Source organism: Ambystoma mexicanum, chromosome 1p, assembly GCF_040938575.1.
Source record: "Ambystoma mexicanum isolate Mex_15411 chromosome 1p, UKY_AmexF1_1, whole genome shotgun sequence".
NCBI lineage: Eukaryota > Metazoa > Chordata > Amphibia > Caudata > Ambystomatidae > Ambystoma > Ambystoma mexicanum.
Window position 1 is genome coordinate 602964520 of NC_090921.1, and position 27402 is coordinate 602991921.

General features: G+C 45.2%; 1 protein-coding gene across 7 annotated transcripts in view; it reads right to left on the bottom strand.

Moving 5' to 3' along the window:
- The window catches only part of LOC138576642 (excitatory amino acid transporter 1-like), a 718046-nt gene that overhangs the window by 110678 nt on the left and 579966 nt on the right, over positions 1–27402 (bottom strand). For all 7 annotated transcript variants that reach the window (XM_069649577.1, XM_069649571.1, XM_069649574.1 and 4 more), the window contains one exon: positions 27120–27162. In XM_069649577.1, the coding sequence (XP_069505678.1) occupies positions 27120–27162 (43 nt within the window). The remainder of the gene's footprint in view (positions 1–27119; positions 27163–27402) is intronic.

The following is a 27402-nucleotide window of genomic DNA, read 5'->3' on the forward strand; positions in this document are numbered from 1 at the left end:
TTACATTCCTTAACCTCTCACTCTGTCATACAAATACTCACGTGCTATGTCACACTGTCAAGTCACAATTTGCACTGCCCAGCCCCTGCCACACTCCAAATCATACTCACAACTCACACCTTACACACTACAATTCCTCCCGCAATATACAGTCCTTCATTCTTTTGTGCTGCTTCTGCATCTTGCATCCTTTCTCCCATTCTATCACACTCTTCCCTCACCCTTTTTCCCAATCTGCAGCTCACTGCCTCTTTCTTGCCAACCGCTTCCTCTCTGCTTTCTGGCTCACTAACCACAGGCTCTTTGTACCTTCATATGAGTGATGGATTAAGGCGCTATATAAATAACACATCATTATCATTATAAAGAAATGTAATGGTTGCCTGACAAACCTGGGCTGATCTCTTCTTTATTTGCATGCCTCACATTTGATCTGTCATGGTGTGATAAAACTGAGGCAATTTCGCCACCTTGTGGCCATACTGTATTAAGCATTACATATTTGTTAACATGAGAGTCTGCAATAGACGTCTAACCATGTTCACGTTCAGAGGGAAAACTACAGGTCGAGAGCAGGTTCAAATAGAAATCGCTCTGGTCAGTGGTTCGGCAACTTTGTAGACGTACAGCAGGTCAAAATGTAGGTTAAAAAAAGCACTGGAAGCGCGTCTTCCTTAAATCCCTGTTCGAATGTGTGGCTTGTAGAAACAGAAGGTTATGGGCCCAAGGCTGGCAGAGAGAGAGAGACCTTTGCAGTGGCATCCTCAAGCCAAGGCATATGCCACTGTCTCCAATGTACTGTGCCCTAGGGTTGGCAGCTGGAATAAGCTGTGGCGGTAGCATGCTCTCGTCTGCGGACGCAAGTTTAATGCCCGAGTGTTGCCATAACGAGGCCTTCTGTTGCTAGTGCCATGTCTGTCGCTCGGGGGCATCCATTTCCCGTGCTGCGCTGACCTCTCCAAAACATCTGGGTAGGAACGAAAACAGGACAGGCGCTGTAGAATGAGGTGACCCGAGTTTTATTTGCGCCTTCACTCTTGATGGGGGCGAGACTAGACCCACATTTTGGGGGCGAGTTGGCCAATACTTGAAAATGGCAGGTAACACGTTTTGGGGCCTGGACAAAGCTCTTTCTCTCATCCCCTAAAGGAAGTTGTAGGGACCCGTGTCAAATGGTGCATTTCAAAGCATATTGGGCCAGTGATACTGCACAACACATGATGGCATTTAAAGACAACATGCAGATTTGGCACTGGTGTTATGGGCAGTCAGAAAGGAGGTGGCCGGGCCGTTGATTGCAAAGCGTGGGCCTTAAACGTGTGCCTTAGCTTAGAGAAACCTGGCCTAGCATGGCTTAACTTAAAAATGCATACTTTTTTGTTACTGCGTTATTAGTACACATGGCACCTTACACAAAGTTCAAATTCACAATTTATAAAAAGACAGAAAACAAATAACTGTTAGAAAACAGAATGAACATAACTATGCAGAAATTAAAATCGATACCTGTTAACATATAATCATCAAATGAAAAAAAAACACAAACACAATCTTAGATGTTCTATAGGGGACGGAGGATAAATAGAAAAAGCAAAGAGGAATGACTTGTCCTGGCCGCATAGTTGAAGATCCCACCCCTCGCCAAGCTCACATTCACCCTGCGTCCTCACTCGGGAAATATTTAGAAAGATCTACTGCAATAGCCTTAGCAGAGCGACTATCAGACACGATTGGGAAGTGGCCATCAGTCTTTCCCATAGCTGATCTGCCACTATATAAGTCGAGGTGTGTATAAAGGGACCCAACCCTAGAGTCCTAAAGTGAGCAAACAAGTGGCATTCCATGAATCAATGGAATAATGTCTCTGGAGGAGCGACCCCACACATCCTGCACCCTCTCAACCTCCTGGGCAGACCCAGCTCCGGTCCAATAACCTCCAGAGTCGGGAGACAGTTCAGACGGAACTTAAAAGTACCACCGACTGAATACTTGAGAGGGGAATGTATTTATATACTCCCTTCTGCATATAAAACAGACATATCGAGTATGTCCCTTTCCTTATAAAGAGTAAATCTCCCCAGGTCCTGGATATCTCTTGTTTTATCCCATGTTTGAATTTTTTTCTTGATTATATAATCAGTCTTCCATGTGTATGTCAACCAACTTCAGGGCCGATTCACACCTGTTCTTAAAGGCTCTCAAGCATATATTTGAACCTTTCATATGGAACCCCAGACTGCCAGGAGGAGACCTCTCCAACTTCTTCCACAGGGACAGGGATCTACTAACATGTGCTGTGCCCACCACACACCAATACATAGTGAGGCATACCAGTGGATTACAGGGCATACCAAAGATACACCTGCCCCGTCGGCCAAAAGTCTGCCCAAGCAACAGCAGCAAAGAAATGCAAGGGATTCTGGTGCAGCCAGTCCTTTCATGGAGAATTCCTGGTTTCTAGAATGGCTTAGAAGAATATAAACTATTGTGGAAAATCCAGTGGTAGGGGAATGAGGCGGAGTCAGGACTGCAATGACAGCATTCTCGGTTACTGTCCAGGGGACCATCCGGAGAGGAGCACCCCGGGACACCACTTTGTCCCAAACAGTTTGCAATGCACCCTATTGAAAAGGTGGGGTTATGAGAAAATGGCACTTTTATGGGGTACCATTAATTCTTCTATCAGCCGTGGTCAATTGGACTGAAAAGAGCTGAATAACCAGAAAGTGCATGGAACTGAGAAAACAGGGCGCCTCTGCTAAGAAACTGTGATTAAAAGAAATGTAGCTGTGGACATATTCTGGAACATTCTTGCCAAGGGACCAGGGTGCGGACCACAGAAGAGAAGACGACGCTGAGCCCTGCTAATGTGGACGAGACACAGAAAACAACCAAAGCGAATGATGAGGAGGCGGGGCAGAGACATGGTGGGGCGATGCAGAGGAGTAGGCATCATTGTACAAGGATAGTTGTGGTCAGTGGTGGAAATGGAAATACTTTAAAGGGGGATCCCACAGGGGCCAAGGTGGAGGAAGAGTTTGGAGGAGGACGCAAAGTTCAGAGGGGGCGGAGTTGTTGGCAAATGTTCAAAATATTTGAATGAAACTGGAGCAATTTCTTTCATGGCGCTTCTTTCCAAACTCCACACTGTACATCAATTCCACTTTAAATCACTTCCATGGCAGTGATGCACCCAAAATTCTATTGGTAATGCAATGATTTTTAGTACATTAAGGGATCCATAGACACGGTCTACAGTAGAAGGATACCAAGGTAGCTCAGCAAGTTGAGAGACCATTGCCGAGATGTTATATATAAAAAACTGCTTGTTAATCTTACGACTTCGGTTGGCTGGTCGCTTGCTTATTATTCAGGGCAGAGGTTAGGGTATTTCTGCCCCTGTGTTGAAAATCAAAAGTTGGACCCTATGAACCCGCAGTTTAATTTCCTAATGACTGCTCTCAGCACACCAGAAGCATTTATTTGTGATTAATCAGTTTGACAAGCATGTAGCATCTTTATAAATATAACCTGTGTTAGAACACAAAGGAAGGGGCACACAATTCACAGGATATGTCTGTGGTAGTCCGACAAAAAAAGAAACCCTTTTCAAAAACGAGTGAATGCAATTTTAAGCAGCATTTTTGAGTTTGAAAATCACTTTTTTCTTCTATGGAAGTGTAAGATGCTCATTTGGAAAACAATAGGGTGCCCATCAAGTAGAACGTCTGCTTGTAACAGTGATGGACCCCACCCCAGTGATAATCGTGGCCTATTAATTCCCACGGCCAGAGTGTATTAGATCACTGAACCCCCAGCTTCCATCTGCGAAGCTGGGGGCCCGGTAAAAACCTTGTCAGGGCTGAGTCTGAGATTTGCCCAGACATCTGATGCCAGACCTCGGATCCAGCAAGATCCGGCCCTTTGACCACTGCTGGGTGTGGTTAAATGCTCCAGCAACCAGCCAATGTGGGCATTAAGGGCCCGTAATTGCATTACTACCACAGGAGGCAGGCAGTGTTCTGGTGGCAGTAGACTGCCTCTTCCAGGCCATGCTCCAAACCATAGATCTTTGACCCATCTTCTCCCAGAGGTGCGGTGGCTTGTGGTTCCACAGAAGGGATGGCAGTGTTGAGCCATGTAGGTGCGGGGGCTGATTATCAATGTGACAGACCCTGCTGTAATGGGTAGGTAGTCACGCCTTGCTCTTGTCAACCTTCCCTTGGATATGATCCGAGATGTTGACATTCGTCAGCCATTAGCAATTTTCAAAATCTGGGCGGCCATGGCAGGAGAAAGATCAATTTCCCTGTGCCGCGGTGAGCAACCTTCCATGTAGCATTCTGTAACATAACCACATAGCACTGTAGCCACGTCGAAGAGCTGAGGGTGAGGAATAGAAAGTGAGCTGTGGTGTATACATACCTCTAAAACGAAGTTCCCGCTGAACAGTGCGATATAGCATTCATTTCCCTTTCCAATGATAAGGCGGCCACTACTCTCAAGTGCTATTTCCATGAGTAATCATAGTGACAAAGGACTTTGTGGTCTGCAATGTATGAAGCATCACTAACCCCTTCCTCCGGTTCTTGTAGAGCTAAGGGCAGTTAGCCTACCAAAGCGGCTGACGTCTTTACTTCACAATTAGTTTGAATTTGCACAAAAAAGCAAACCCTTCGTTTGCGAGTCAAGCTAGCAAACATCATGCATATAAACTAGAGCGTTTACAAAATGAATTCCATTTTGAGACTCCAATTTGGTTCTTGGAAGAAGACACCGATTTGGTAGGCTATTGAACTTCCAATCATCTTAACAGTTACCCTCACTAGTGGTACGCATCACAGGCAATGGTGACACACTCCAATGATCCATTGCCCACTTGCTACTGTGTCTGCTCCAACCACCACAAAGATCTTTCTAATGTGTTGCTGAAAACAGAGGGATGTGTTACAAAATGTAGCCACCAGGCCTGTAAGTTGCTGGAGCAGTGGTGTCAGACATTGTGCAGACCATGCATCCTCATGCATCTCACAAAAGATTCAGAGCGGAGCAGGCTCCTGTGAGCCGCCTCTGCGACCGCGCGACTGGAGCCCAATGAATACAATGGTTTTCCACACCTGATGTTTGATCGCAGAGAGTGTGGCAAATTGCTTTGTCTCTTTTCTCACAGTTCCGTTGGCTGCAAAAAAGGGTGCAGGGAGGTGTGGCTTTTAGAATACACTCAACCAAGGCCATGCATTGCCTATTGGTGTCCCCACTGTGTTCTCTGATTCGCAGTGCAATTTCACGAGAATGCCTCCCTTCTAGATATCGATCGCAGCTTCACCACGTAGCATACCGAGTGACTCCTAGGGATCCCTACAGGACTCTGCTCTCTCGAGAATCACTACACTGAACTCCCTTCAGGACCTGTTCTCGCCCATTCTACTAAGTGTCTCTTGCTGCTTGCTCCCTAGGTTTTCCACCCTTCCCTGCGTCCCCCCTACTCTCACAGGACCAGCGGTTCGACTCAGTTTACTACTGGAGATGCCAACCCACTCCAGGGTGCCTCACGACATCGCACAACAAACTTACATGAATGGCACTGTGATATCTCGACAGAGACATTACTCTCTTCAACACGAAGGGTTCAGCAAGCAGTTCATTTAAATCATCCCCAATAGATGCTAGATCATTGGTTACACATGGTAAAGAAGCACATAATCAGAGAAGAGTACCAGTTAGATATACTTTTTACCACAGAGACATGGTGTAACAATACCTCTAATTCCAAGTTCCCTTGGTTACTCCCTGAAGGGGAGGACATTCAATGTAGAAATAGATCTAGGAGGAGGGATTGCAATCATTTACATATCCAGTGGGAAGCTGTCCCACCTTGAAGATTTGGGTTGGGGTGACTCAACACAAATGGGACATGCAGTTCTATGGACCTCACCCAGGAGTTCCTTACAAATTCTATTCGGCTATAGGCCACGTGGGCCCAGCCAATGTCTTTCTCAAAAAGTTAGGCAACTACCTCAGCACCATAAGGTGCCTCTATGCCTGGGCGACTTTAACATTCGGTTGGAGGACCGGATGGGGATGGAATCAAAGGGAATGTGGGAGATCATGGAAAATCATGGCATAACCCTGTTGGTGCTTACACCTTCTCACATACATGGGCACTGTATGGATGTGGAGTTGGCTGGAGGGAGGGGTATTCAAGTAACACACATACCCAGTTCCATGGTCTGACCATTTGAATAAGACTGTTTTCCATCACCCACGATGTGCATGCAGACTAATATGCTGATACTAAAGGCTTGCTACTCGCCCAGAAACCTAAGGACTTAGGAAAGGTCCCTGGAATAGAGGTTTGAAGACTCCTAGTGGCTATTGATTCCTTACTTGACTGTCAGAAGTTAGTTGCGCATGGGGCAGCCGTCATGGATGAATTTTGTTCAACTGCCCCATTTAAGGCCCAAGATTCTAAAAAAATCTCAAAACAATGGTTTACTCCAGGTCTGGCCACTCTTAAGAAAGAATTTAGAGCAGCAGAATGGAAATGGTAGAAAATCAGGACATCGTGTGGGCTGGCAAGGTACAAACAGCATTAAAAGGATATAACGTGGCGATGTTCTATGTAGAATCTAATTTTTTAATAAAAAAGGATTGATGCAGCAAACAATCATGACAGATAATTATTTTCAGTAGTTTCTAATTTTGTCCAACCGAGGACTATGGCATTGCCCCGGGATGCATCATTCAGGCAAGCCAATTCCTTTAATCTGTTTTTTTATGACCAAGTTAAAGGCATTCAGGCAATAATTGCCGTAAATAGGCAATTAAAGCCAGAGCAAGATCTAACACAGGAGGAACTGACTGGCAGCCGGGAGGAGGATTTCCCCCACAGCTGTGCAGTTTTTAACTTCAAACCAGTTTCAGAAGAGACTATTTTAGCTTAATTAAAAGCACTGAGACCTACTAATGATGTCCTTTTTTATTTAACTGCATGGAGTGGAATTCGTCTGGCAGCAAACATGACTCCCTTTATGACCCTTTTTGTTAACAAATCTTTGGATCAAGGGTTTGTTCCACCGGAATTAAAAAAACAAAACAAAGCTTATTTCTCCTCTGTTGGAAACAATCGAATCTGGACCCCCAACATCTATAGAATTATCTGCCAGTAGCAGGTTTGCCTTGGCTGGAAAAAACCTGGTGAAAATTGTTACAAGTCAACTGCATGAGTTTGTAGAAAAGGAGTCCCTCTTGGACCCACTACAATCAGGGTTTCACCCAAAATTTTGGACAGAAACCATATTGGCGGTGGTGTGGGATGAGTTGTCACGAGTGGCAGACCAGGGGCAACTCTCATTATTGGTAATGCTAGACCTGTCAGCAACGTTTCATACAGTGGGCCATGTCATCCATATCAAGCGTCTATAAAGCCATTATCTGGTTTACCTCCTTTTTGCTAGAGCGCAGCCAACAAGTGAGGTTGGGAGGTTTTCTATAAGACTCCATTATGCAGAATTGTGTGGTCCCGTTTGTCACCTTTATTATTTCATCTGATTTACAGCCAATGATGAACATACTGCAGAAGCATATGGTATGTTTTCAGTCATATGCGGATGATGGGCAGGTGTTCACAAGATTGGATAATGTAGAGGGAGCCTTTATGAGGGTGGCTGTTTGTTTGAAACAAATTAGTAGGTTGATGTTGGCAAATTCCCTCCAATTACATTCTAATGAGACGGATATTGTCTTGTTTGGGCCAAAATATCTCCTTAAAGAGGGCAGATGTCCCTTGCCTCCGGTCCTTCTGGGTTCTGCATTCAAATATGCACCTAAGTTTAAAAAAAAAAAAAACTTGGGTTTCATTTGGCAGAGCGATCTGGGTGGTGAAGGCCAAATTGGAGCTAAAGTGCAGGCTGTGTTTCATTCTGTGTGCCTATTTAGACTGGCTCTTCCCTTTGTTCCTGAGAATGATCATGCAGCAGTGATGGGAGCACTGGTAAACTCACAGCTGGACTATTGGTTCCAGCTAAACAAGTCCAGCAACTTCAAAAGGTGCAAAACACTGGAGTTAGAATGGTGTTTGGAGTAAATAAAATCTGCACCCATTTCTGGGTTACGATGGTCTCTTCATTAGTTAGCTGTGGAAGACGGGATCAAGTTCAAGATCCTGTGTTCTATATATTAAATACTTAATAATTTGGCATCAACATATCTGACCAAAAAATGCCACAGTAATCAACCATCTCCGATCCCAGGACAAGTTACTTTTTGTCATTCCTCCCTCATTGTTTGTTTTTAGAGGTGATCAGAGATTCTCTGTATTTGAACCAAAAGAATGGACAGTCTTCCATGGGAGAGTAGAAGGCTGAAATCTTCTTGAAGTTCCGGAAAGCGGTAAAAACCTACCTGTTTAAACAAGCATTGGAACTATTTCTATCTGTTCCCGCACCTGTCATTCCTTCAGGTTATTGATTGTCTAAATGTTGTCACATTGCTCATCATTTTCACCAAGACTCAATTAATTTCGTTCGGTTGTGTGTTATAAATCATAAAAATTCAATTTCAAGTTCAACCCACATAGTGCCTTGCTGTGAAATAAAGGCCTGGACACCAAGCATTTTGCCAAACGTCTTTATCTGATCACTCCATCATGGTACTGTCCCATTCCCTTCCCATGACATCACTTCCCTCTCTAATGATCCAAATACATGCCCCTCCTCCAACATAAGGATGTGGACCTAACTTCAATATGTTCATGAGGCGTACAAAATTTCACTTCCCCCATTTTAAAATAAAATATCTTTCTCAACCCATTTCCTGAATGAGCCTCACCAGCTTCCACATTACTCGACAAGGCAATACCGTGTGCACAAACTTTGCAGTCATAGACATTAGGGAGACAGAGACAATTGCCACTTCCTCTTTGGTTACTTCACTATTTCCCAAGTAAGAAGAGTTTGATTCTTGCCTGGTGTTCATCTAGCGTTTCTGTGTCCTACTCAGAATGTAAAATGTTCCTAAAATTAGATGAATGTCTAACTCAGCCTCCATTGAGGGCCTTAACTAGAGACCCTTTCTTATGAACAATGATCAATGGATCTGCATGGAATTATGTGATATATTTGTGCATTTTTGGTTGTCTCACAAGCACCCATTCACATATCACCAAAGGCGACTCTACCTTTCGTCTCTTGTCAGCATAGGATTTCATTTTGTTATTGGCTTTCGCATCCCGTTGCCGAGTTCTGACTGTCATGAAAAGCCTCTAGGCGCTTGCAGTAACCTGCACTTGCACTAACCTACTGAGCTGTCTTGTGTGTATTTAGAGCTTATTCGAAGTGTGGAAGAAAAATGCTGAACCAGCCAGGCTTCTCGAACTGAGTGAGCCAGCATGCTTGCGAGGGGTTAACTGCGAAGGCCCTTCTTGAAGACATAAACATCTAGCTTTGCAAGAAGCTCTGAGCAGCCTTTAGGAGCCAGGCACAGCCTTGCTCGTCTTCGCTCTGCGAGTCAGGTGCACTGATAACACAGGAATGTCAGGCCTTCCCAAAACAACGTACACAAAGCCTGGGAGCCAAGACTGGCTGTTTCCAGTCTTGTAACTTTCCAGGCGAACATGTTTGCTGCCTGGAAGGGTGAGCCTAGAAGATTCTCGAAGAGCTGATACGTCATAGTGATTGACATGCAGCCCCTAATAAGAGAACTATAAGAGAACTATACCTGGGCCAGTGAGGGAGGGACTCATCCTGGGCTGTTTGTGAAATGCGCGTACGGAGAGGAGCAGTGCCTGGACGACCAGCATGCACGAGAGGGCCGAGACTCCTAGCATCACATCCCCGCTCTGGTGCAGGCCTGTGGGGGGCTTGGCCAGTCCTCCCCTCCCTTCTCGAGGGGTGCCGGGCACTTCGAGTGGCGAGGGTTCCGGGTGTGATTCGATCGTATCTCCATCCACGATATCTAGGAGCGTAAGATCAATAATTGCATCTGTGACTGACAATTGGTATTATCCAGATTGCACTTTCATTCCCATATTATTGTAAAATGCTGCTTAGTTCTCATTAGACACTGTATGATAAATGCAAGCATTACATTTTCTATGTGATTGGCTTTCTTCCAGATTGAGTTCACTGTGCCTCGCATAGCTACTTATTTGTGTGGGAAGATGATTAGGAGTTATTTTATTGCACTAAGGGCTGGTCCCAGGGAAGTGCGGGTTCTCCCTTTTCACTATATTTGGTTCTGTGAGCAGGGTTTGCGAGCACAATGCCCTTCAGGAAGAAACAAGCAAAGGATGAATGCAATGTACGGGATAGTGCACACTGTCACATTCCAGGATGACCGGTAACAAATGCCTGGTCGGGTGTGGCAGACATTTTGCATCGGTATTCGGCACAGAGGGCATGGGACATGCTTGAGAATTATGTTTCCCCGGCGGTAATTAGTGAGTGCTTGGAGAGTTTGCCGCTTGGGAAATGCAAACGGGAGCTAAAAGCAGCAGGAAACATAGGCTGGTTATTCCTGCAGGCGCTCAGGAAGTTGCATGAGAATGAATTGCTTAAAGATGGACAGATTCGCAAACTGAACAATGAGATTTCCCTGCTCCAGGGGCAACAAATCATTATGAGAGAAACCCTTGAATCGTCTGTTAAGCGGGCCGATCAGATGGAGGACAGGTGTACCTCTTTAGCTGTGCGTGTAGCCACGCACAAGCGCAGACAGCGGCAGGGCAACCCATCAAAGATAAGGATTCGCGCATTAATTAGGAAAAATAATTGGGACCCAAATTTATGGTAGGGTGAAGTTAGTGATAGCGAAACTGAACAAACATTTGATTGAAATGAATCCGTTGAAGTCAGACTTGCGGAGCTAGACTGCTCTGATGAAGAGGAGCTGGAATGTGCTCCAAAGTAATGTGTTTAGGCAGCACGGCCATTAATCACTAACAAGTCAAAAGGCCAAGCTGACAGTGGAAACATTGAGAATACTAGGATTATCCGCGATTATACACAGAGCTTTTAGACATTGCCAAGTTATTTAGACAGAGGGCAGGTGAAGCACTTCTGAAGTGGTATCTACGCTTGTGGGATACAGGTGCCGATGGGATCTTCTTAACCCCAGAAGAATTGTTAAAAATGGGTTCACTCACTACTAATGTAATGCTGGGGCAGATAGAGCGCGGTGCGCTAGGGCAGCAAGGCTTGCATTCCTTGTTTAATTGGCTTCAGACTGCCCTTTTGAATCTCTATGCAAGTCCGATGGACATGGAAGAGAATTGGGGCCTTTGGGGGTCACTAACGGAAGCGACAGATCAGCTTAGAGAGATGGGTTTACAGTGCGCACTGTACAGTGCAAATTTTGCAGGGCCTGACATGGAGTTGTTTACAGCTGGAATGCGCGCGCGCTTGTTGAGAAATGTTCTGGGTTATATGAAGGGAGCATTGCTTTCATTGCTGGGTCCAGCGCAAGGTAAAGCCATTGATGAAGTGGCACTTCTGCTAGGGCAATTAGAAGGGTTAGATGTGCGCAAGGCGGCGCGGCTAGTGGCGGCGAATGATGATTCAGAGAAAAAGCGTGGCAAAAATGTAAAGTCTAAAGAGAAAACTGACACAATTGAGGTTACGCACAGACAAATGTGGGTGGACCTGCTAAAAGCGGGAATTCCAAAGGAAGAGATAGACGGTAAACCTACACCTGTGCTGCTTGAAAAATAGAAAAAACTGAAAAAACAGGGATCAGGAAAAACTAGGCCTTCTGCACCCTCTGAAGAAGAGGTGTTGAAGCCCAAAGTGCGAGCAAAAGGCTACCCTACCCTGATTTGGCAAAGGACAAGTGGGAGGTCCCAGACCCCATTTTTGATTGAAGGGCTGGCTCTGTCTTTGAGGTACGGTTAATAAAGAGAACCAGTCCCAGAGACAGACGCCCTTTTGTGCCACTTACATTGTATTTGGATGAGAAAGTAAAACACGTCCTGGCTCTATTAGGCACGGGAGCTGAGGTAACCATTTTGAATGGCAATCCCAGTAAACTATCTGGTCCCAGAGTTTTGGTCAATGGTTATGGGGAGCAGAAACGGTTGCAAAAGCCTTTAATGTAAAAATGTCAATTGGCGAGGGATTGCCTTTCACAGCAAATGTCTTGATTGCAGACATACCGCAGTAAATACTTGGCAAGGATGTGTTGTTGGGCAAAAGTGTGACTACAGATTTAGGTGAATTTGTTTTTGGCAATTGGAAAATCCATGTGAGAGTTGTTAAACCCGTGGTGGTTGGGCACGCAAAATGGTCCCCCTTGCATTTACCTCCTCCTGCTGAGCCAGTGTGCGTGTAACAGTACAGGTTTTCAGGAGGGCACAGGCACAAAGAGATTGGTGAAACTATTGAGTCATTGGTGAAAGCTGGCATAATGAGGCCGGCAGTCAGTCCATTCAACTCGCCGATCTGGCCTGTTCGCTGCCCAGATGGGGCGTGGCCTCTGACAATTGATTATCGCGCTTTGAACAAGAAGGTGCCACCCTTAGCTGTGGCAGTGCCAGACATCATTACTCTGATTGAAAACCTTACAAAAGAAGTGGGTGAATGGCATGTGGTCCTTGACTTGGCCAATGCATTTTTCTCCATCGATATTGACACTGAATCACAAGACCAATTTGCTATCACTTGGGGAGACAGACAATTTACCTTTACTAAATTGCCCCAGGAGTATTTGCATGATCCCACTCTGTGTCATGGATTGATTGCCAGAGACTTAAAAATGGTACAGTTGGATGATGTGCATGTTGCTCATTACATTGATATCATGCTGACCAGTGCTGAGAAAGAACATGTAGAAAAAGCTGCTGAAAAGTTGATTACACACATGCAAAACCGGGGGTGGGCCATAAATCCCAAAAAGGTACAGGGGCCCGCTCAAGAGGTGACATTTTTAGGTGCAATCTGGTCTGGGTCAGTTAAGAAAATTCCCATCCCTGTAATTGACATGGTTCAGCAGATGGCTCCACCAGCAGATAAAGAGGCACAAAGGTTAATTGGGTTAATGGGTTTTTGGAGAAATCACATAGCTCATCTAAGCCTGATACTGAAACCCATCTACAAAGTCACCAGAAAGAAACATGATTTTACATGGGGCCTAGAGCAACAGTATGTCTTTCAGCAGGCTAAGGACGCTTTGCAGAATTACATCACACTGGGCCCCATGACGAAAACTGATCCTTTTGAACTGGAAATTCTTGTCTACAATGATGTTGCTGTGTGGAGCTTGTGGCAAAAGCAAGGACAGAAAAGAGTGCCGCAAGGTTTCTGGTCAAGAAAGCTCACAGATCCTATGACAAGATACACTCCGTTTGATAAACAAGTTGCCGCAGTGTACTGGGCTCTAGTTGAGACTGAAAGAATCACAGGCGAGCAACCAGTGACAATTTGCACAAATTCCGATCATGGGCTGGGTACGCGACTCTGCTGCAAGCGGAAAAAGTGGCAGAGTGCAAGACGCTACTCATGTTAAATGGAAATGGTATTTACAGCAACGTGCGAAAGCTGGCCGCACAGGGGTTTCCAGACTGCAAGAACAAATGCTGGAGGAAGTAGATCTGGAAGCGATGCCTGAACCAAGCACCCCTGTGGCATTGCCAGAATCTCCCTTCAAAGTCGTGTGGGAGGATCCAGTCAATATGCTGAACTGCAGGCGGTGGCCTCCGTGATTGAACAGGTGAAAAAGACAGAGACTGCATACATATACGCGGACAGTTGGGCCACATATCAAGGCCCGACACATTGGGCATCAGCATGGGGAAGAGATGGCTGGCAGGCAGATCAAGAACACTCCGATCTGGGGAGGGCCAGACATCTGGGAAGAGATGTGGTGCAAAGGTGAGAGGTGCAAAATCTGCATTGGGCATGTCGATGCACACATGCCACCTAACACCTCACTGGCTGCCCTGTTCAACAACGAAGTGGATCAAATGGTGAAAATTCGACCATGGTAGACACATATTCTGGACTGTTAGCCTATCCAGTTGCCCATGCAGATCAACGGGCTCCCATGCAAGGAATGGAATACCTCATCAGGCATTATGGCATTCCGGATGAAATCAGATCAAGGCAGCCATTTTGCTGGACACAATGTGCAGAACTGGGCGCTAGAACAAGGCATCAAATGGACAGTGCACATCAGTCGATACCCAGAATCCTCTGCTCTGGTGGAGCGCAGCAATGGCTTGCTCAAGCAACAAATAAAGAAACTGACTAAGACTCACACTCTCAAGGGGTGGTCCAAACACCTGGCACAAGCACTGTTTGAACTGAACAATCGTCAATTGGGAAACCAGCAGACACCCTTTGTGAGACTGACAAGCGAGAAAGTGGAATCCACAAAGACTCTTATTGTGTGGAAGACACGGCGGGTAGCATTGGACTCGATTTATCTCCCTATGAAGATAATGTTATATCAGCGGGACAAACCAAATCCATATCGCTGGGGATTGGCATAAAATTGCCAGCTGGCACCTATGGACGCATTGCTGCACGATCCAGCCTGGCGAAAAAAGGCATTGACATTTTAGGATACAAATGAGTATCCACATGGAACTGCAAGAGTTCTAGCTTGGCACATTGTCGGGCACCTTTTGTCACCGACTCATATGAGTGGCGCTTATGAAATCTTAGGCCCAAACGTTTCAGTGAATGGGTCCAATAATTTGTTTGATGTTTCTTCTGCCCCAAAAACTGCAGCGAGTGTACTCGCTAAGATTTTTTGCACTATAACTTGACTAAATGCATTTCATACAATTGTGCGTTGAAACAGCCACTGCCGGATGGTAGTATGGTGTTTGTATCTAAAACTAATATTGCATATGGCAGGCATCCCACATGGAGAATGGTGTTCTTCAAATCACACAAAGTACAAACTGTGAACATGCTAGATTTTCCAGTAGTAAGACAACATTTCAATTTCAAACACGTAATAAATGCGTCTATCACTACAGAGGTACACTTAGACATAGATTTATCACGAGGCAATGTTTCCTTATTACTACCAAACTGCTACAAATGGAGTCAATTTTTATGGCCCATCACCAAATTGCACATAGCTAGGGGGCTAGATTCATTGATTGCGGGAGCAGCGGGGATGGGAACGGGAGCTTTAAACGCTTTTGACATTGAAACAGTGCGCAATAAATTAGCCACTATAAAACCTCTGGCCCAGTGGGGCCCATTGATAAGCCCTACCCTGCTCAACACTGCTACAAGTATTGGCAACCATTGGAGATGGCAGAATTTTAGCTATGAAGACATTTTTTCTGCCATAGGGCAGGTCAATAACACTGCTAAAGACACACAATGCATTTTATGGCAAATTTTATTAAATCAGCAGGTGATAGGGGGCGACTATCCTCAACCCACTGGCACACAGAGCAACAGTTACCAGCAAACATATGGATTAAACCGCTTGCTTTTGATTGCATGAACAACACATGCCATGCTTTAATGCAAGTTAGAAGAACCGCTTATGCTTTAGAAATATTGTGTCCTTTTATAGTTTTGCATATGGAAATAAATGGTTCCAGGTGGGTTCTGCAGATACGAGGGGAATGGTTAGACAGCCAAAACTACACCATCCACAGTCACACCTGCATGCCCTGCGATCAGGAGTGGATGTGTCCCAAAAATGGAAGGATTCCGGACCCATGCATGCATCCCATAGCAGTTGGATGCAATACCACATTAATGGGACTGACATCTTCCAAATAGATCAGCATAAAGCCTGCGTAGTTACTAATCATTCCTTGCTTATTAACAGTTTTAGGTTATTAGGGAATCCTCAAGTATTTTGCGTAGATCAGGTTGTCACTATCTTAGACATTGTTACTCACACCTTATATTCATTAACCCAGTGGTCTCACAATACTCTGCATGCCGAGCTCACGCATTTACTTAACTGGACTCTACCCTATGGGGTGATTACTGCCCCGCTTCAACCTATTAGACAATTTGCTCAAACTGCTTGGAAAGATTTCCAAACGCTATCTACCTCGGTTATCTCTGAAGAGCGCAAGTTGATGATAGACAGAAATCAATTAATTAAAACTGCTAGCCACCTGCAATCGGTTACTACTCACCGCTGGTGGGATGTATTCACTGGGTGGTCTCCCTCCTCTACAAGGCTGCTTAATATAATGTTACATCCCTTGCTGTGGCTGCTGATCTCCCTAATACTGATTGCTATAGTTTTTTATTGGGCTCTTGCGCAAGATGACATTTCTCTATAACAGAATGACTGCGCTGGAAAAACGGTTGATCGGCCTACAGCACACCGTACATGCTTCTAAATCATGGCACTGAGTCAGCATTTTCAAGCCTCACTTCGAAAGGGGTGGAATGTCATGAAAAGCCTCTAGGCGCTTGCAGTAACCTGCACTTGCACTAACCTACTGAGCTATCTTGTGTGTATTTAGAGCTTATTCGAAGTGTGGCGGAAAAATGCTGAACCAGCCAGGCTTCTCGAACTGAGTGAGCCAGCATGCTTGCGAGAGGTTAACTGCGAAGGCCCTTCTTGAAGACAAACATCTAGCTTTGCAAGAAGCTCTGAGCAGCCTTTAGGAACCAGGCACAGCCTTGCTCGTATTCGCTCTGTGAGTCAGGTGCACTGATAACACAGGAATGTCAGGCCTTCCCAAAACAACGTACACAAAGCCTCGGAGCCAAGACTGGCTGTTTCCAGTCTTGTAACTTTCTAGGCAAAAACATGTTTGCTGCCTGGAAGGGTGAGCCTAGAAGATTCTCGAAGATCTGATACGTCATAGTGATTGACGTGCAGCCCCTAATAAGAGAACTATACCTGGGCCAGTGAGGGAGGGACTCATCCTGGGCTGTTTGTGAAACGCGCGTACGGAGAGGAGCAGCGCCTGGACAACCAGCCGTGCACTAGAGGGTCGAGACTCCTAGCATCACATACCCGCTCTGGGTCAGGCTTGTGGGGGCTGGGCCAGTCCTCCCCTCCCTTCTCGAAGGGTTGCCGGGCACTTCGAGTGGCAAGGGTCCCGGGTGTGATTCGATCGTATCTCCATCCACGATATCTAGGAGCGTAAGATCAATAATTGCATATTCATCTGTGACTGACAATTGGTATTATCCAGCTTGCACTTTCATTCCCATATTATTGTAAAATGCTGCTTAGTTCTCATTAGACACTGTAGTAATAAATGCAAGCATTACATTTTCTATGTGATTGGCTTTCTTCCAGATTGAGTTCACTGTGCTTCGCATAGCTACTTATTTGTGTGGGAAGGAGATTAGGAGTGATTTTATTGCACTAAGGGCTGGTCCCAGGGAAGTGTGGGTTCTCCCTTTTCACTACACACTGTCTGTCCAAATATGACCTAAGAAGAACACTTCCCAGTGGTACCATGAGAGGTATTACAGTAGTCTCTCAAAAGTTAATACAAGAGTTTTTCTAGTGGTCGATTAGTTCAGTGCAATATCTGTAGTGCCTTCTTTATGTTTGCATGAACTGCTCTACGGTCCCATTTGCTTGCTGCCATACAGGGGTGACGCTACACTGTTTATAGCCCAAATATTCTCCATAGATCTTGATTCTTGACTCGTAAATGGAGGTGTGTTAACAGATTTAATAATCCACGGTATCCCATATGCCGTAATATTTTATCTATTGCTGGAATAGCACTGGAGGCTGATGTGAATGCAACCATTTGTCTTTCTGGAATCCTTGAATATTCATCCTTCGATTGCCACCTCGTCCACATTGCTAGTGGAAGTAGTGTAGTTTGAATTGGTTCTGGTTTGTCTTGGGGAGTCAGTATACAACATGTAGAGCATCTTTTGGTGTGTGTTCAACTCGTGCAGCTAATCGAGGAAACCACACCTTTTGTCTCAACATGCATGTTGTTGAAATTATCCCTCAATGCCCTTCATGGGCCTGGTCAGTCACTTCCTGGTGTGATGATGATGGTATCACCCGTTTGATGCCTTTTAGTAGCAAATTGTTGTTCACCATGGATACCTCCTTTACCAGGAGAAAATTACCAGCATCGTGTTGTGCATCTATCGGTTCATGGTACTTCTGGTCTGCAAGAATCAACAAAACAACACATCTATCTTGCATTTTCCCTCTGTGCCCACTAACATAACCCAGCCCCCTCTCTTTCAGATCTGCCCGACAGCTTGGAGGCCATGCAAACGGCAGCATTGCACTGTATAAATCTTGTGTATAGGCGTGTAATCTTGAAACACTTGTGTATAGGCGCGTTACAAATGCCATATCATATCATATCAATATCATAGCATCTACTAAAACTCATATCAACTATACTTAAAAGCATTGATATATGCTGAGACAACTACAATCTCTCAAAGTCTTTTTCCATGGTGTACCAATAAGCACTTCACCATTGTGGTGAAACATCTTTCCCTCCAGCTATAAAGATGGTTCTGCATTCTAATTCTGGTCAGGTTCTCAGCTTCCTTATGAAGTTAACCATTTACATACTGATACAAGGCAATAAAACCCACCTGAGCCTTCTTTTCTGTTTGAAAAGCAGCATGGACAACTTCAAGTGTTCTTCTCCGCTCTCCCCTTTTCCCGGTGCCACCTTAAGCACACAGGGGTGCTAACGGAAACTAAATTAAAGAGCGTGCATACCTTCTGTCAGTCCTGCACTGTGTGGGCGAGGGAGTCCCTTTGGAGAGACTGAAGGCACTTTTCTATTTTAGAACTGTGACAAATTCGGGTTATTCGTCTGTTCTCCCAAAGAGGGGACCCCCCCCCCCCTGTGAGGTTAGTAGAGAGGGGAGCCTGCTTTGCAACACCCTTCCAACCCTTCCAGGGGTCGAGGCAAGTTGGACCTCACTGGGAGAGACTACCCCTTTGGGGACGAGGTCTCCTGTTCCAGTGAGGAGCTCCCTGATGGCATCCAAGTGATGGCTTATATGGATTTATACAAGATACCAGACTGTTATCAAACTCACGAAGATAACTAAGTTATATTATGAACGATAAGAGAGAAGGCCAAGAACAGAGAGAAAGCAGAGAGGAACCGGAGAGACGAGAGAGAGGGAAAACCTGAGAGACGCAGGGAAAGAGCCCTCTGCGTAATGAAGCAGAAGAAGGCGGGGCTCTGGGAGAACAGGGAGTGGACGTGTGACAGAGCCACTTAACCGTCTAACCAAAAATGTCAAGCAACCAGCGTACAAGAGTGGAAGAAAGCCAAGCAAGGAGGAGGAGAAAGAGCTGGGGTGGTGTGACCACGGACTCAGAGTGGTGGTCAGTCTGCCTGTACAACAGCACCAATACCATCCAGGGGTGTAAGCAGCTCCCAGTCTGACTCACTATCCCTGTGACTTTCCAAAGACAAGAATAGCACATCCAAAAAGGAGGCACCATGGAGAGCAAGCTGCAGAGCAGCGATTAGGAGGAAAGAGAATACGAAGGCCTGCAGGTTCTGCTGACATTGCCCTGGAACTCAGAAGGTATGAACGGGGGAATGGGAATACCAGCAGACCAAACAGGACTCCTAAGTTAAGCAAAATTCGTCCCAGTAATAATGGGACAACTATTGGAAATAATTCAGTGAAACAGAACTGTTTAAATGAGATCAGAAGAATTACAAAAACCATAGAGTGGGAAATAAATAAAAGTGGAGACTTATAGCTTTGGGAATAAGGCAAGGCCCACACATATCCTGAAGAGAAGAAAGAGAACAATAAAGACTTTTGGGGAGAACAAACCTGTCAAGTTAGGAAGCCCAATCTCATACATGAAACTGCACTCTAGGAATGGGGAAATGTTAATGGCAACTTGAGCTACTATAAAAGGAGAGATGAAGTGTGTAACAGATTCAGGAACCCTGCAATGAGCAGGAAAGGAACCCAAATAGACTAAAGCTAACCAGGAAGAATAAGGACAAGGGAGATATCAGTCCCCTATAAAGACCTACAGAACTGGAAACAGTGGAGGAAAAGGAACTATTTGAATGTGGTCTTTTGAATAGAGCAAGGGAAGTGATTGACTATGCCCCTTGCTTACAACAGTACGGGTCTCAATACAATCTCACAATTACTCAACTCAACTGTTATTTTATCAACTTCAGAAGGATGAAAGGCAAGGTTGTTGCTACCCAGATCACAGCAGGTTACACACAGATCTCCTCACCAGATGCAACAACCTATTGAGATATCTTACTATAGAGTTTAATATGGTATCTTTTTTGGATAGCATTCACAAATGCAGAGCACACCATTTTCTATTGCTACCCCGAAAATAAACACTCATCCACACCTCTTCTTTTTTCCTTAAACCCTGGGTAACAAGCCAGAGGAAGGACTCGGACAAGGGGACATGTCAGTGAGTTTTATTTAACTTAAAACGGGGCATTCCCTTCATAACAAACTATACAAAGGTGCTCATCAACATTCAAAATAAAGAAATATAGTCCTCTGTCCAAACCTATCCTGTACACTGGCCCTACCACTTAGAAAACATGCAAAATAAAAACTAGGCAGATGGTCCTACCTTCAGAGCAGTTTACCCCCCATCTCTCGTAGGGCTTCCAGGAATCCCTCCTGGTTTCAGATTCCGATGGTTATCTGTAGAAAACTATTTTACCTAATTGGATAGTACTTGACCGTCGTTCAAAGTTCCAAAAGTTTATAAAATTAAGTCAAGTTTCTGAAAACATCAAATGTCCATGTTGTCTTGGGTTGAGGGATACCTCCCTAATACCTCTTCACCATTTGGGTTGATTTCACTGCACTTGTTTCATGTCTTGGGTGCTTGTCTGCTGCCCTTGAATATTTGTCACTTGTGTTATTGGGCCCTTATGCTTCCTTGGGTCTCTCTGTCCCAATGTCTCCGTTCTCTCGCTGGAGTCCTGGTAACTCCACTTTCTATATGCCTCTCATGCTTCTTGGAAGTTGCTGTGAGCCGTCTGGATGATTATATTATTTGGGCTCCTGTAACCCTTATTGTTACTGGGTTCTATCTCTCTCTCCAAGCATTTAGGCCCCCGGTGTGGGGTTAGGGTATTGCTTCCTTCCTCCCCTTTTGATCTTTCTTCTCTACACCACCCTCCACTCTGAGCAACCCTGGTACCTTCTATGTAACAGGGTTTGCTCAAGTGAGGTGGCATTTGCTCATTAGCAGTGGCCTTCTCCACAGCTTCCTGATCTACCCATTTGTACAGGAGAAGGGTATGGGTTCCGCTTGTTTCAGTGTTCCTGGGTTACTTGGCTCTTGTGTTGAGAGCACAGGATTCATTCCTCCTTTGTGTCCTGGTTTCGACAGCGGTTATCAGACATGGGGCCCACCACGTGTGCAGCCTATTCGCGCCTCCAAGTAAGCCCAGCATTACTTTGCCTTTTCCCAGCTGACACTGTGTGGCTCTGTGCCAGGTCGGCAGCGTGCCTCTCATTCTCTTATTTCTCTCCATGCCACAGCCGGCTCTGCCCCTCAGTGACATGTTCACATCAGACCCTCTGCGTAGTGTCCTTCTCATCCATTCAGGGGTGAGCACGCCTTTATTCTCACTTGGTGACAAAAAAGGGCTTGGCTATGTTCAGCTGTCAAGCCCACGGAGAGACCACCATTTATTTATTTATTTATTCCATTTATACCAGAGCGCCAAATCCTTAGGTATCAGAGCACTTGTTACGTTACAAATGAACATTCTTAAAAGTGCAAAACCACTTAAGCGGTTACAGCATGCAAGTCGATTCTTAATTGCATATTCTGGCATAGCAAAGCCTCATGGTGAGGAGGGCTACTTCAGGCATACTAACAGGCAAAATCAGGTACAATACAATCTGGCAAAGCCAGGCCTCATGGTGCAGGAGGCTACTTCAGGTAACAAGCAAAATCAGGTACAGTACAGTCTGGCAAAGCCATGCCTCTTAGTGCGGGGGGGTATGTCAGGTAACCTAACAGGGAAAATCATGTACAGTAAAGTCTGGCAAAGCCACGCCTTGTGGTGCGGGGGGCTACTTCAGGTACACTAACAGGCAAAATCAGGTTCAATACAGTCTGGCAAAGTCATGCCCCATGGTGCATCAGGAATACAAGCAGGCAGCAGTCAAGAGCAGTTAGGTCATGACAGGAGAAATGCATAGATAGCAATAAAAAAGCATGGATGCAGAAGTTTTGGATAACATAACAAGTACTGGTGAGTGTACTGCTGAGATGTTACGTGCGGCACTAGAAGCGAAGCAAGACCAGCAGGTAATAACGAAAAAGAATAGCAAGCTTGTTAGTGTGCGTTAACTAAATATAACAGGATAGTAAATAGTTGAGTAGAGAAAAGTCACTATTATGCAATGTCAATTATAGGAAAGAGAACCAAGTCTGATGTAAGGACAATTATGTTTGCTTCTAGTAAGTGTCCAGCTGAACACAATAGATAGGGATTAACAGTAGCAACGGGATGGTAAGGTAGGGGAGTATGCCATGGGCAGGCAGGTAAAGCCTAACCTCACAAGGCAGGGCCCCAAGTCGGTCATGCTGAGTAGCATCAGACAAGATCAGATAGGTGAGGGTCAGCTGGCCGTTGTGCGGCTGTTAAGATTGGCCGAAAGTTGAATCAAGAAGCCATATGGGAACAGGGTGTCGCAAGGTAGGAGCGGGGTGTTTCGGCAAAGTAAATAATGGACTGGGGTAACAAACAGGCGGTAGAGAAGGCAAGGTGTACACAGGCTCATACCCGAGGGTAAAGATATCTGCCAGGCTGCTTGCCAGGCACAGACAGGCACAGGCAGGTGCCATACTTGTCCGTGGTCCTTGCTTGTGGGATGCCGGCTCTGACTGCTGGCAGTGCGGTTGTTCTGGGATAAATCCTGCTGCAGCCAACCAATCGGGGTCTGCCGACAGAGGGAAGATCGCAAGCAAATTTGCTTCCTGGATAGTGATCCTGGTGGTGGTGTCCATCTTAACACAGGCTTCTAGCCCGTTATGCTGATCACAAAGGCCACTTGGTAGGCCTTTACTAAGAGCACACGGTAGGCACCCAGTGAAGAAAGGGGCTGCAGGATGATGTTTAGCCAACTCGAGTGTGGCACAGACAGGTGCCATCGTTGTCCATGGTCTTTCCTCGTAGGATGCCAGCTCTGTCTTGAGCCAAACATCCAACGCTTTTTTCTATATAATTTTTAGTCCCACAGATGAATGTCAAATCAGTTTTTCGGATTGCCATCTATTATAAACGTTTGTCAGAATGATTGTACAATATTGTCTTGGGTATAGGGAGTTCTCCAGGGAAATGGAAGCCCTTGTCCCCTTGAGGTAAGTCCCTATCAGTGAGGTCCGGCTTTCCAAAACCCCCAACGAGAGTTTTGCTGAGCAGGGTCACCTCCATAGCCTCAAAGGGGGTGGCTCCTCCCAGGGAAAAAGGGCCGACGCCTCTGGATTTGTAACACCTGTCTTTATATTCCTAGAGGATTTTCTCGGATTAACATTATGCTTTCAATGTACTTTTCTTACAAAGCGATCAAAACCAGTGTAAAACTCTGAAACTTACTGTTGAGATGTATTCTTCTAAAGGGGAACACATTCCGACTATAACTTGAAAAATAGACCCAGACCGGACTCAGATGTGCAGTAACCTGCAAACCCCTTTCTACAACGTTTGTCTAGGCCTTCTAATATCTTTCCATTTATGTGATGCTGAGTTATCAAGATCGAACCCCAAAAGCTAAAATGCATTCCATAAAACGCCTAAATCCACTTTGTCAAAAACTTTGCAGTAGTCAAGAAATCAACAATACAGCAGGCCACTAGGGAATTCCTAGCTACAGAGCTAAATAGTAATCAGTCGCTGAGTGCCTGTCATTTAATCCTGCAAGATTTTCCACAGTTCTCAAAAGATGAGTGAGAAATATTGGATAATAGCACCCAGGGCGGGGTGACCATCAGGTTGCTCAGAACCTGGACTGAATCTTATGTTCTAAACTCATGTTCCGAGCAACCTGCTAGCTGCTTCCCCTGCCCTGCCATTTTCCTTCCACTCTCCCTTCCCGTCTTTTAATCCCCCGCCGCACTTACCTGATTTCTGCAACATCTGTGGGTGCAGCTGCCTCCTCCTGTTGTCTGCTCTAGTCGCAATGTAAATGGAAGTGAGGCTCCGTTTGGAGCCCTGACTTCCAGCTCCATGGCATCCATCTTGCTAAAGTATTTTGTTTGAATAAACGCGTCCATTTATTCAATCAAAATACAATGTTTTCAGCACGCAGGGTTACTGGATTGGCAACCTGGGGTGCAAATAGCGTTCATACCCTCTGCAGCATGCCAGATCGGGTAGGAACGATTAATTAGGACATGGACTGCATTGTTCACCTCATCAATGCAAAGAAAAAAAGGGCTTTGTATTCTTGTTGAGAACGTACAAAGCATGATATCATTCATTACTGCTTTGCAAACTGCACAAATGGACAGTACTCCATTAACCCACCCTCCAGACTAACCCACCCTGCCTTCAATTCAATTTCCCCTTACATCTCCCCATGGTCTAGCCCCTTACAATACCAGTCACTTCCGTTTGACCTCTCCTGCTCCCGAGACAAAACAATAACCCTTCTTGTGTATCCCCATAGTTTGCCTTCAGTTTCCATCCTGCTTCTTGACATCACATGATCCTCTGCTTCCGGGTTGGTCACTGGTCTGACGATATACGGTGTCCACCTTCTCTGGGGAGGAGCATATGGCCACTGCACCCTGATGCACTTCCAGCAGAGAATAAGTCCCCATTGTTCTGACCAGCACACATTAACAAAATCCAAGATGGAGGCATCACCCAGTGCCCTGGGAAAATGTGAGAAGTGCTGCCTCAGCAATCCTACAGCACATGTCCGCTTAAGGGAGCCTTCAGGGCAATCATTTCCTAAAGCCAATAAGTAGTTCTTTTCCCATCCAATGTCAGCTAGAATTCAGAAAGAAAATAATAAACACTCGGGCATTATATTATAGTGAGTGACTCTTCAGGTATTCAAATATACTCCTAGACTCCTCCCACATCATCTACCCTCATATGTGCTCACTGCCATCTCATGCCTTCATGGTGTCATTACAACATGCATTGTGTACCACCCTCCACTTGGGATCAGCAACGTTCACAAACTCCTGTAAACCAATCAAAATTCTGTCGGGAATTGACGTCATTCCAAACATTATGAGTTCTGCCTGAAAGCTGACATTACATACACTCGTTTATGTTTACCATAGAGTACCATTAGTGTTTACTTCACCAAACAGTGCTAATAGCTTTATAGATATTGGGATGGGTTATTGCTTTGAATAAAGCCCTCATCTTTCTCCAGGAAATAACTTTGTGGTTGCTTTATCCCATGATAACGAACATTTCCTCAGTCTAGAGTGCTTATATATTATGAAATGTCACTTGACCGCATGCACATTATTCAGCTAAGACAATATCAAAGCTACTTAAATCACAAAATAGTCAATTTAAGGAATTCAAAGAATGAAGGTGCGAAGTTACAAAAGAACCAGGATTGCCCTTTGTGCCCCGACCCCCTCCCTGGTCCCCCGTGAGGTCCTTTGGTGCCCCACACTGCCCCTGGTCCCCCATGAGGTCCTTTGTTGCCCCCACCTCCTCCCTGTCCCCCGTGATGTCCTTTGTGCCCCCTCATCCCTTCTCTGGTCCCCCATGATGTCCTTTGTGCCCCCCACCACCCTCCCTGGTCCCCCGTGATGTCCGTTGTGCCCCCCACCACCCTCCCTGGTCCCCCGTGATGTCTATTGTGCCCCCCACCACCCTCCTTGGACCACTGTGATGTCTGTTGGGCCCTCTCAGCCCCTCCATGGTCCCCCATTATGCCCGTTTGCCCCCCTGCTTTGCCTGAACTCTTCTTTCCTGCTTCCCCTTCCCCCCTACCCCTTCTTGCACCCCCTCTTCTGCCAATCACTGGAGAAGTTCTCTTGATTCACTATGGTTTCACCATCACCGTCCTGTTACCTACACATGGATTTGACTCTATGGACACACTGACTTTTGTTGCTTCACCTTCTCAACGCTCATGTTGGATCTCCCTTGGATCTCGTACTCAGGGTGGCCCTGAATCATGCTGTGCCCATCATCATCTTGAATACTTGCTTACATTTTCTGTTCCCTGCAACATTATGTCTTTCACTGACCTCGGCAACTGTATCCGCTCTTCCTTCTGCTTTTCAGCTTTTTCACTGTTTTTATTCTCTGTTCTCTCCTCCTCTCCTCCCACCCTCCCCTACTTTTTTCTATGCACTTACTCTATCAGAAATGTCATCAGGCCTAGTACGATAGTCGTTTGTTTTGTTCCTCTCACTCCTTTCTCCTCCCTTTCCCCCCACCTTTTGTTAATCTCTGATTCTACCAGAAATATCATCAGGCCTAGTACCATAGTCGCCTGTCTGTTCCCATATCCCTACTACCCCCTCCCTTCCTATCTGTGTCTTAGCCCTGGCACTATCTGAAATGTCGCCAGGCCAAGTACGATAGTTAATTTCACATTCTTGTTGTTCATGCCCATGTAAGAATGTCATTTGATTTTCCCTTGTTCCGTCCCCTTCCTTGAAGCACTTTCAAACACATTGTATATAGGCGCTATATAGGTACGAATTCACGAGTATTCAATTTGGGCTGATCAAACTGGCGACATTACGAGCAATCACCTTATTGGGAAATACCACGCCAACTGAAATTTGTGTAGATGTGGTCAAATAGAAACACTTGCACGTGTTCTATGACCATGAGTTTTATAATAAATTAAAGAAACAACATCTTTTTTAGGACCAATCACTCCAGAGAAAGTTAAAAAATAGCATCCTGGAGAAGGTGAGAATGTATTAATTCAATGGAACAGAGTGTGAAATAGATTTAGACACATGGGACTATAACATTATTGAAAGTTGTTAATTTGGAAATCATTGTTCAAATAATTGGAAAATACTTATGCCTTCTGATGATTTTTATTTTTTATATTATTATATTATTTTGACCAATGTTCTAAATAATTTAAAACGTGAATGTATTCATGAATGAAAATCAACTGATTTTGGTTAGTTTTCCTCTTTTACATCCAGCAAGCTTGGGGCCCTGTGCCCCTATGAAATAATGAAGACTAACTTCTGCTTACCTGTTTGAAGCAGGCCTCGACCAGATTAGGCGGGAACATGTTCCTGCAAAGAATGAGACAGATATTGACAAATCGTTTTCTTCCAAGGCGTATTCTACACAGCTGTAGTCTGCTATCAAATGATAAAAGAAAAAAACAATCCATCCCCAGCCTAATGCATGAAAAAAGCTCTGATATGTAAAGTGGTTGTTCCACAAGTTGAAATCTATAGAGCAGTTTCTGTACAGCCAGACAGTGTAAACTACGGTAAACCACCGTTGGACATATGGGGGCATAGACACTA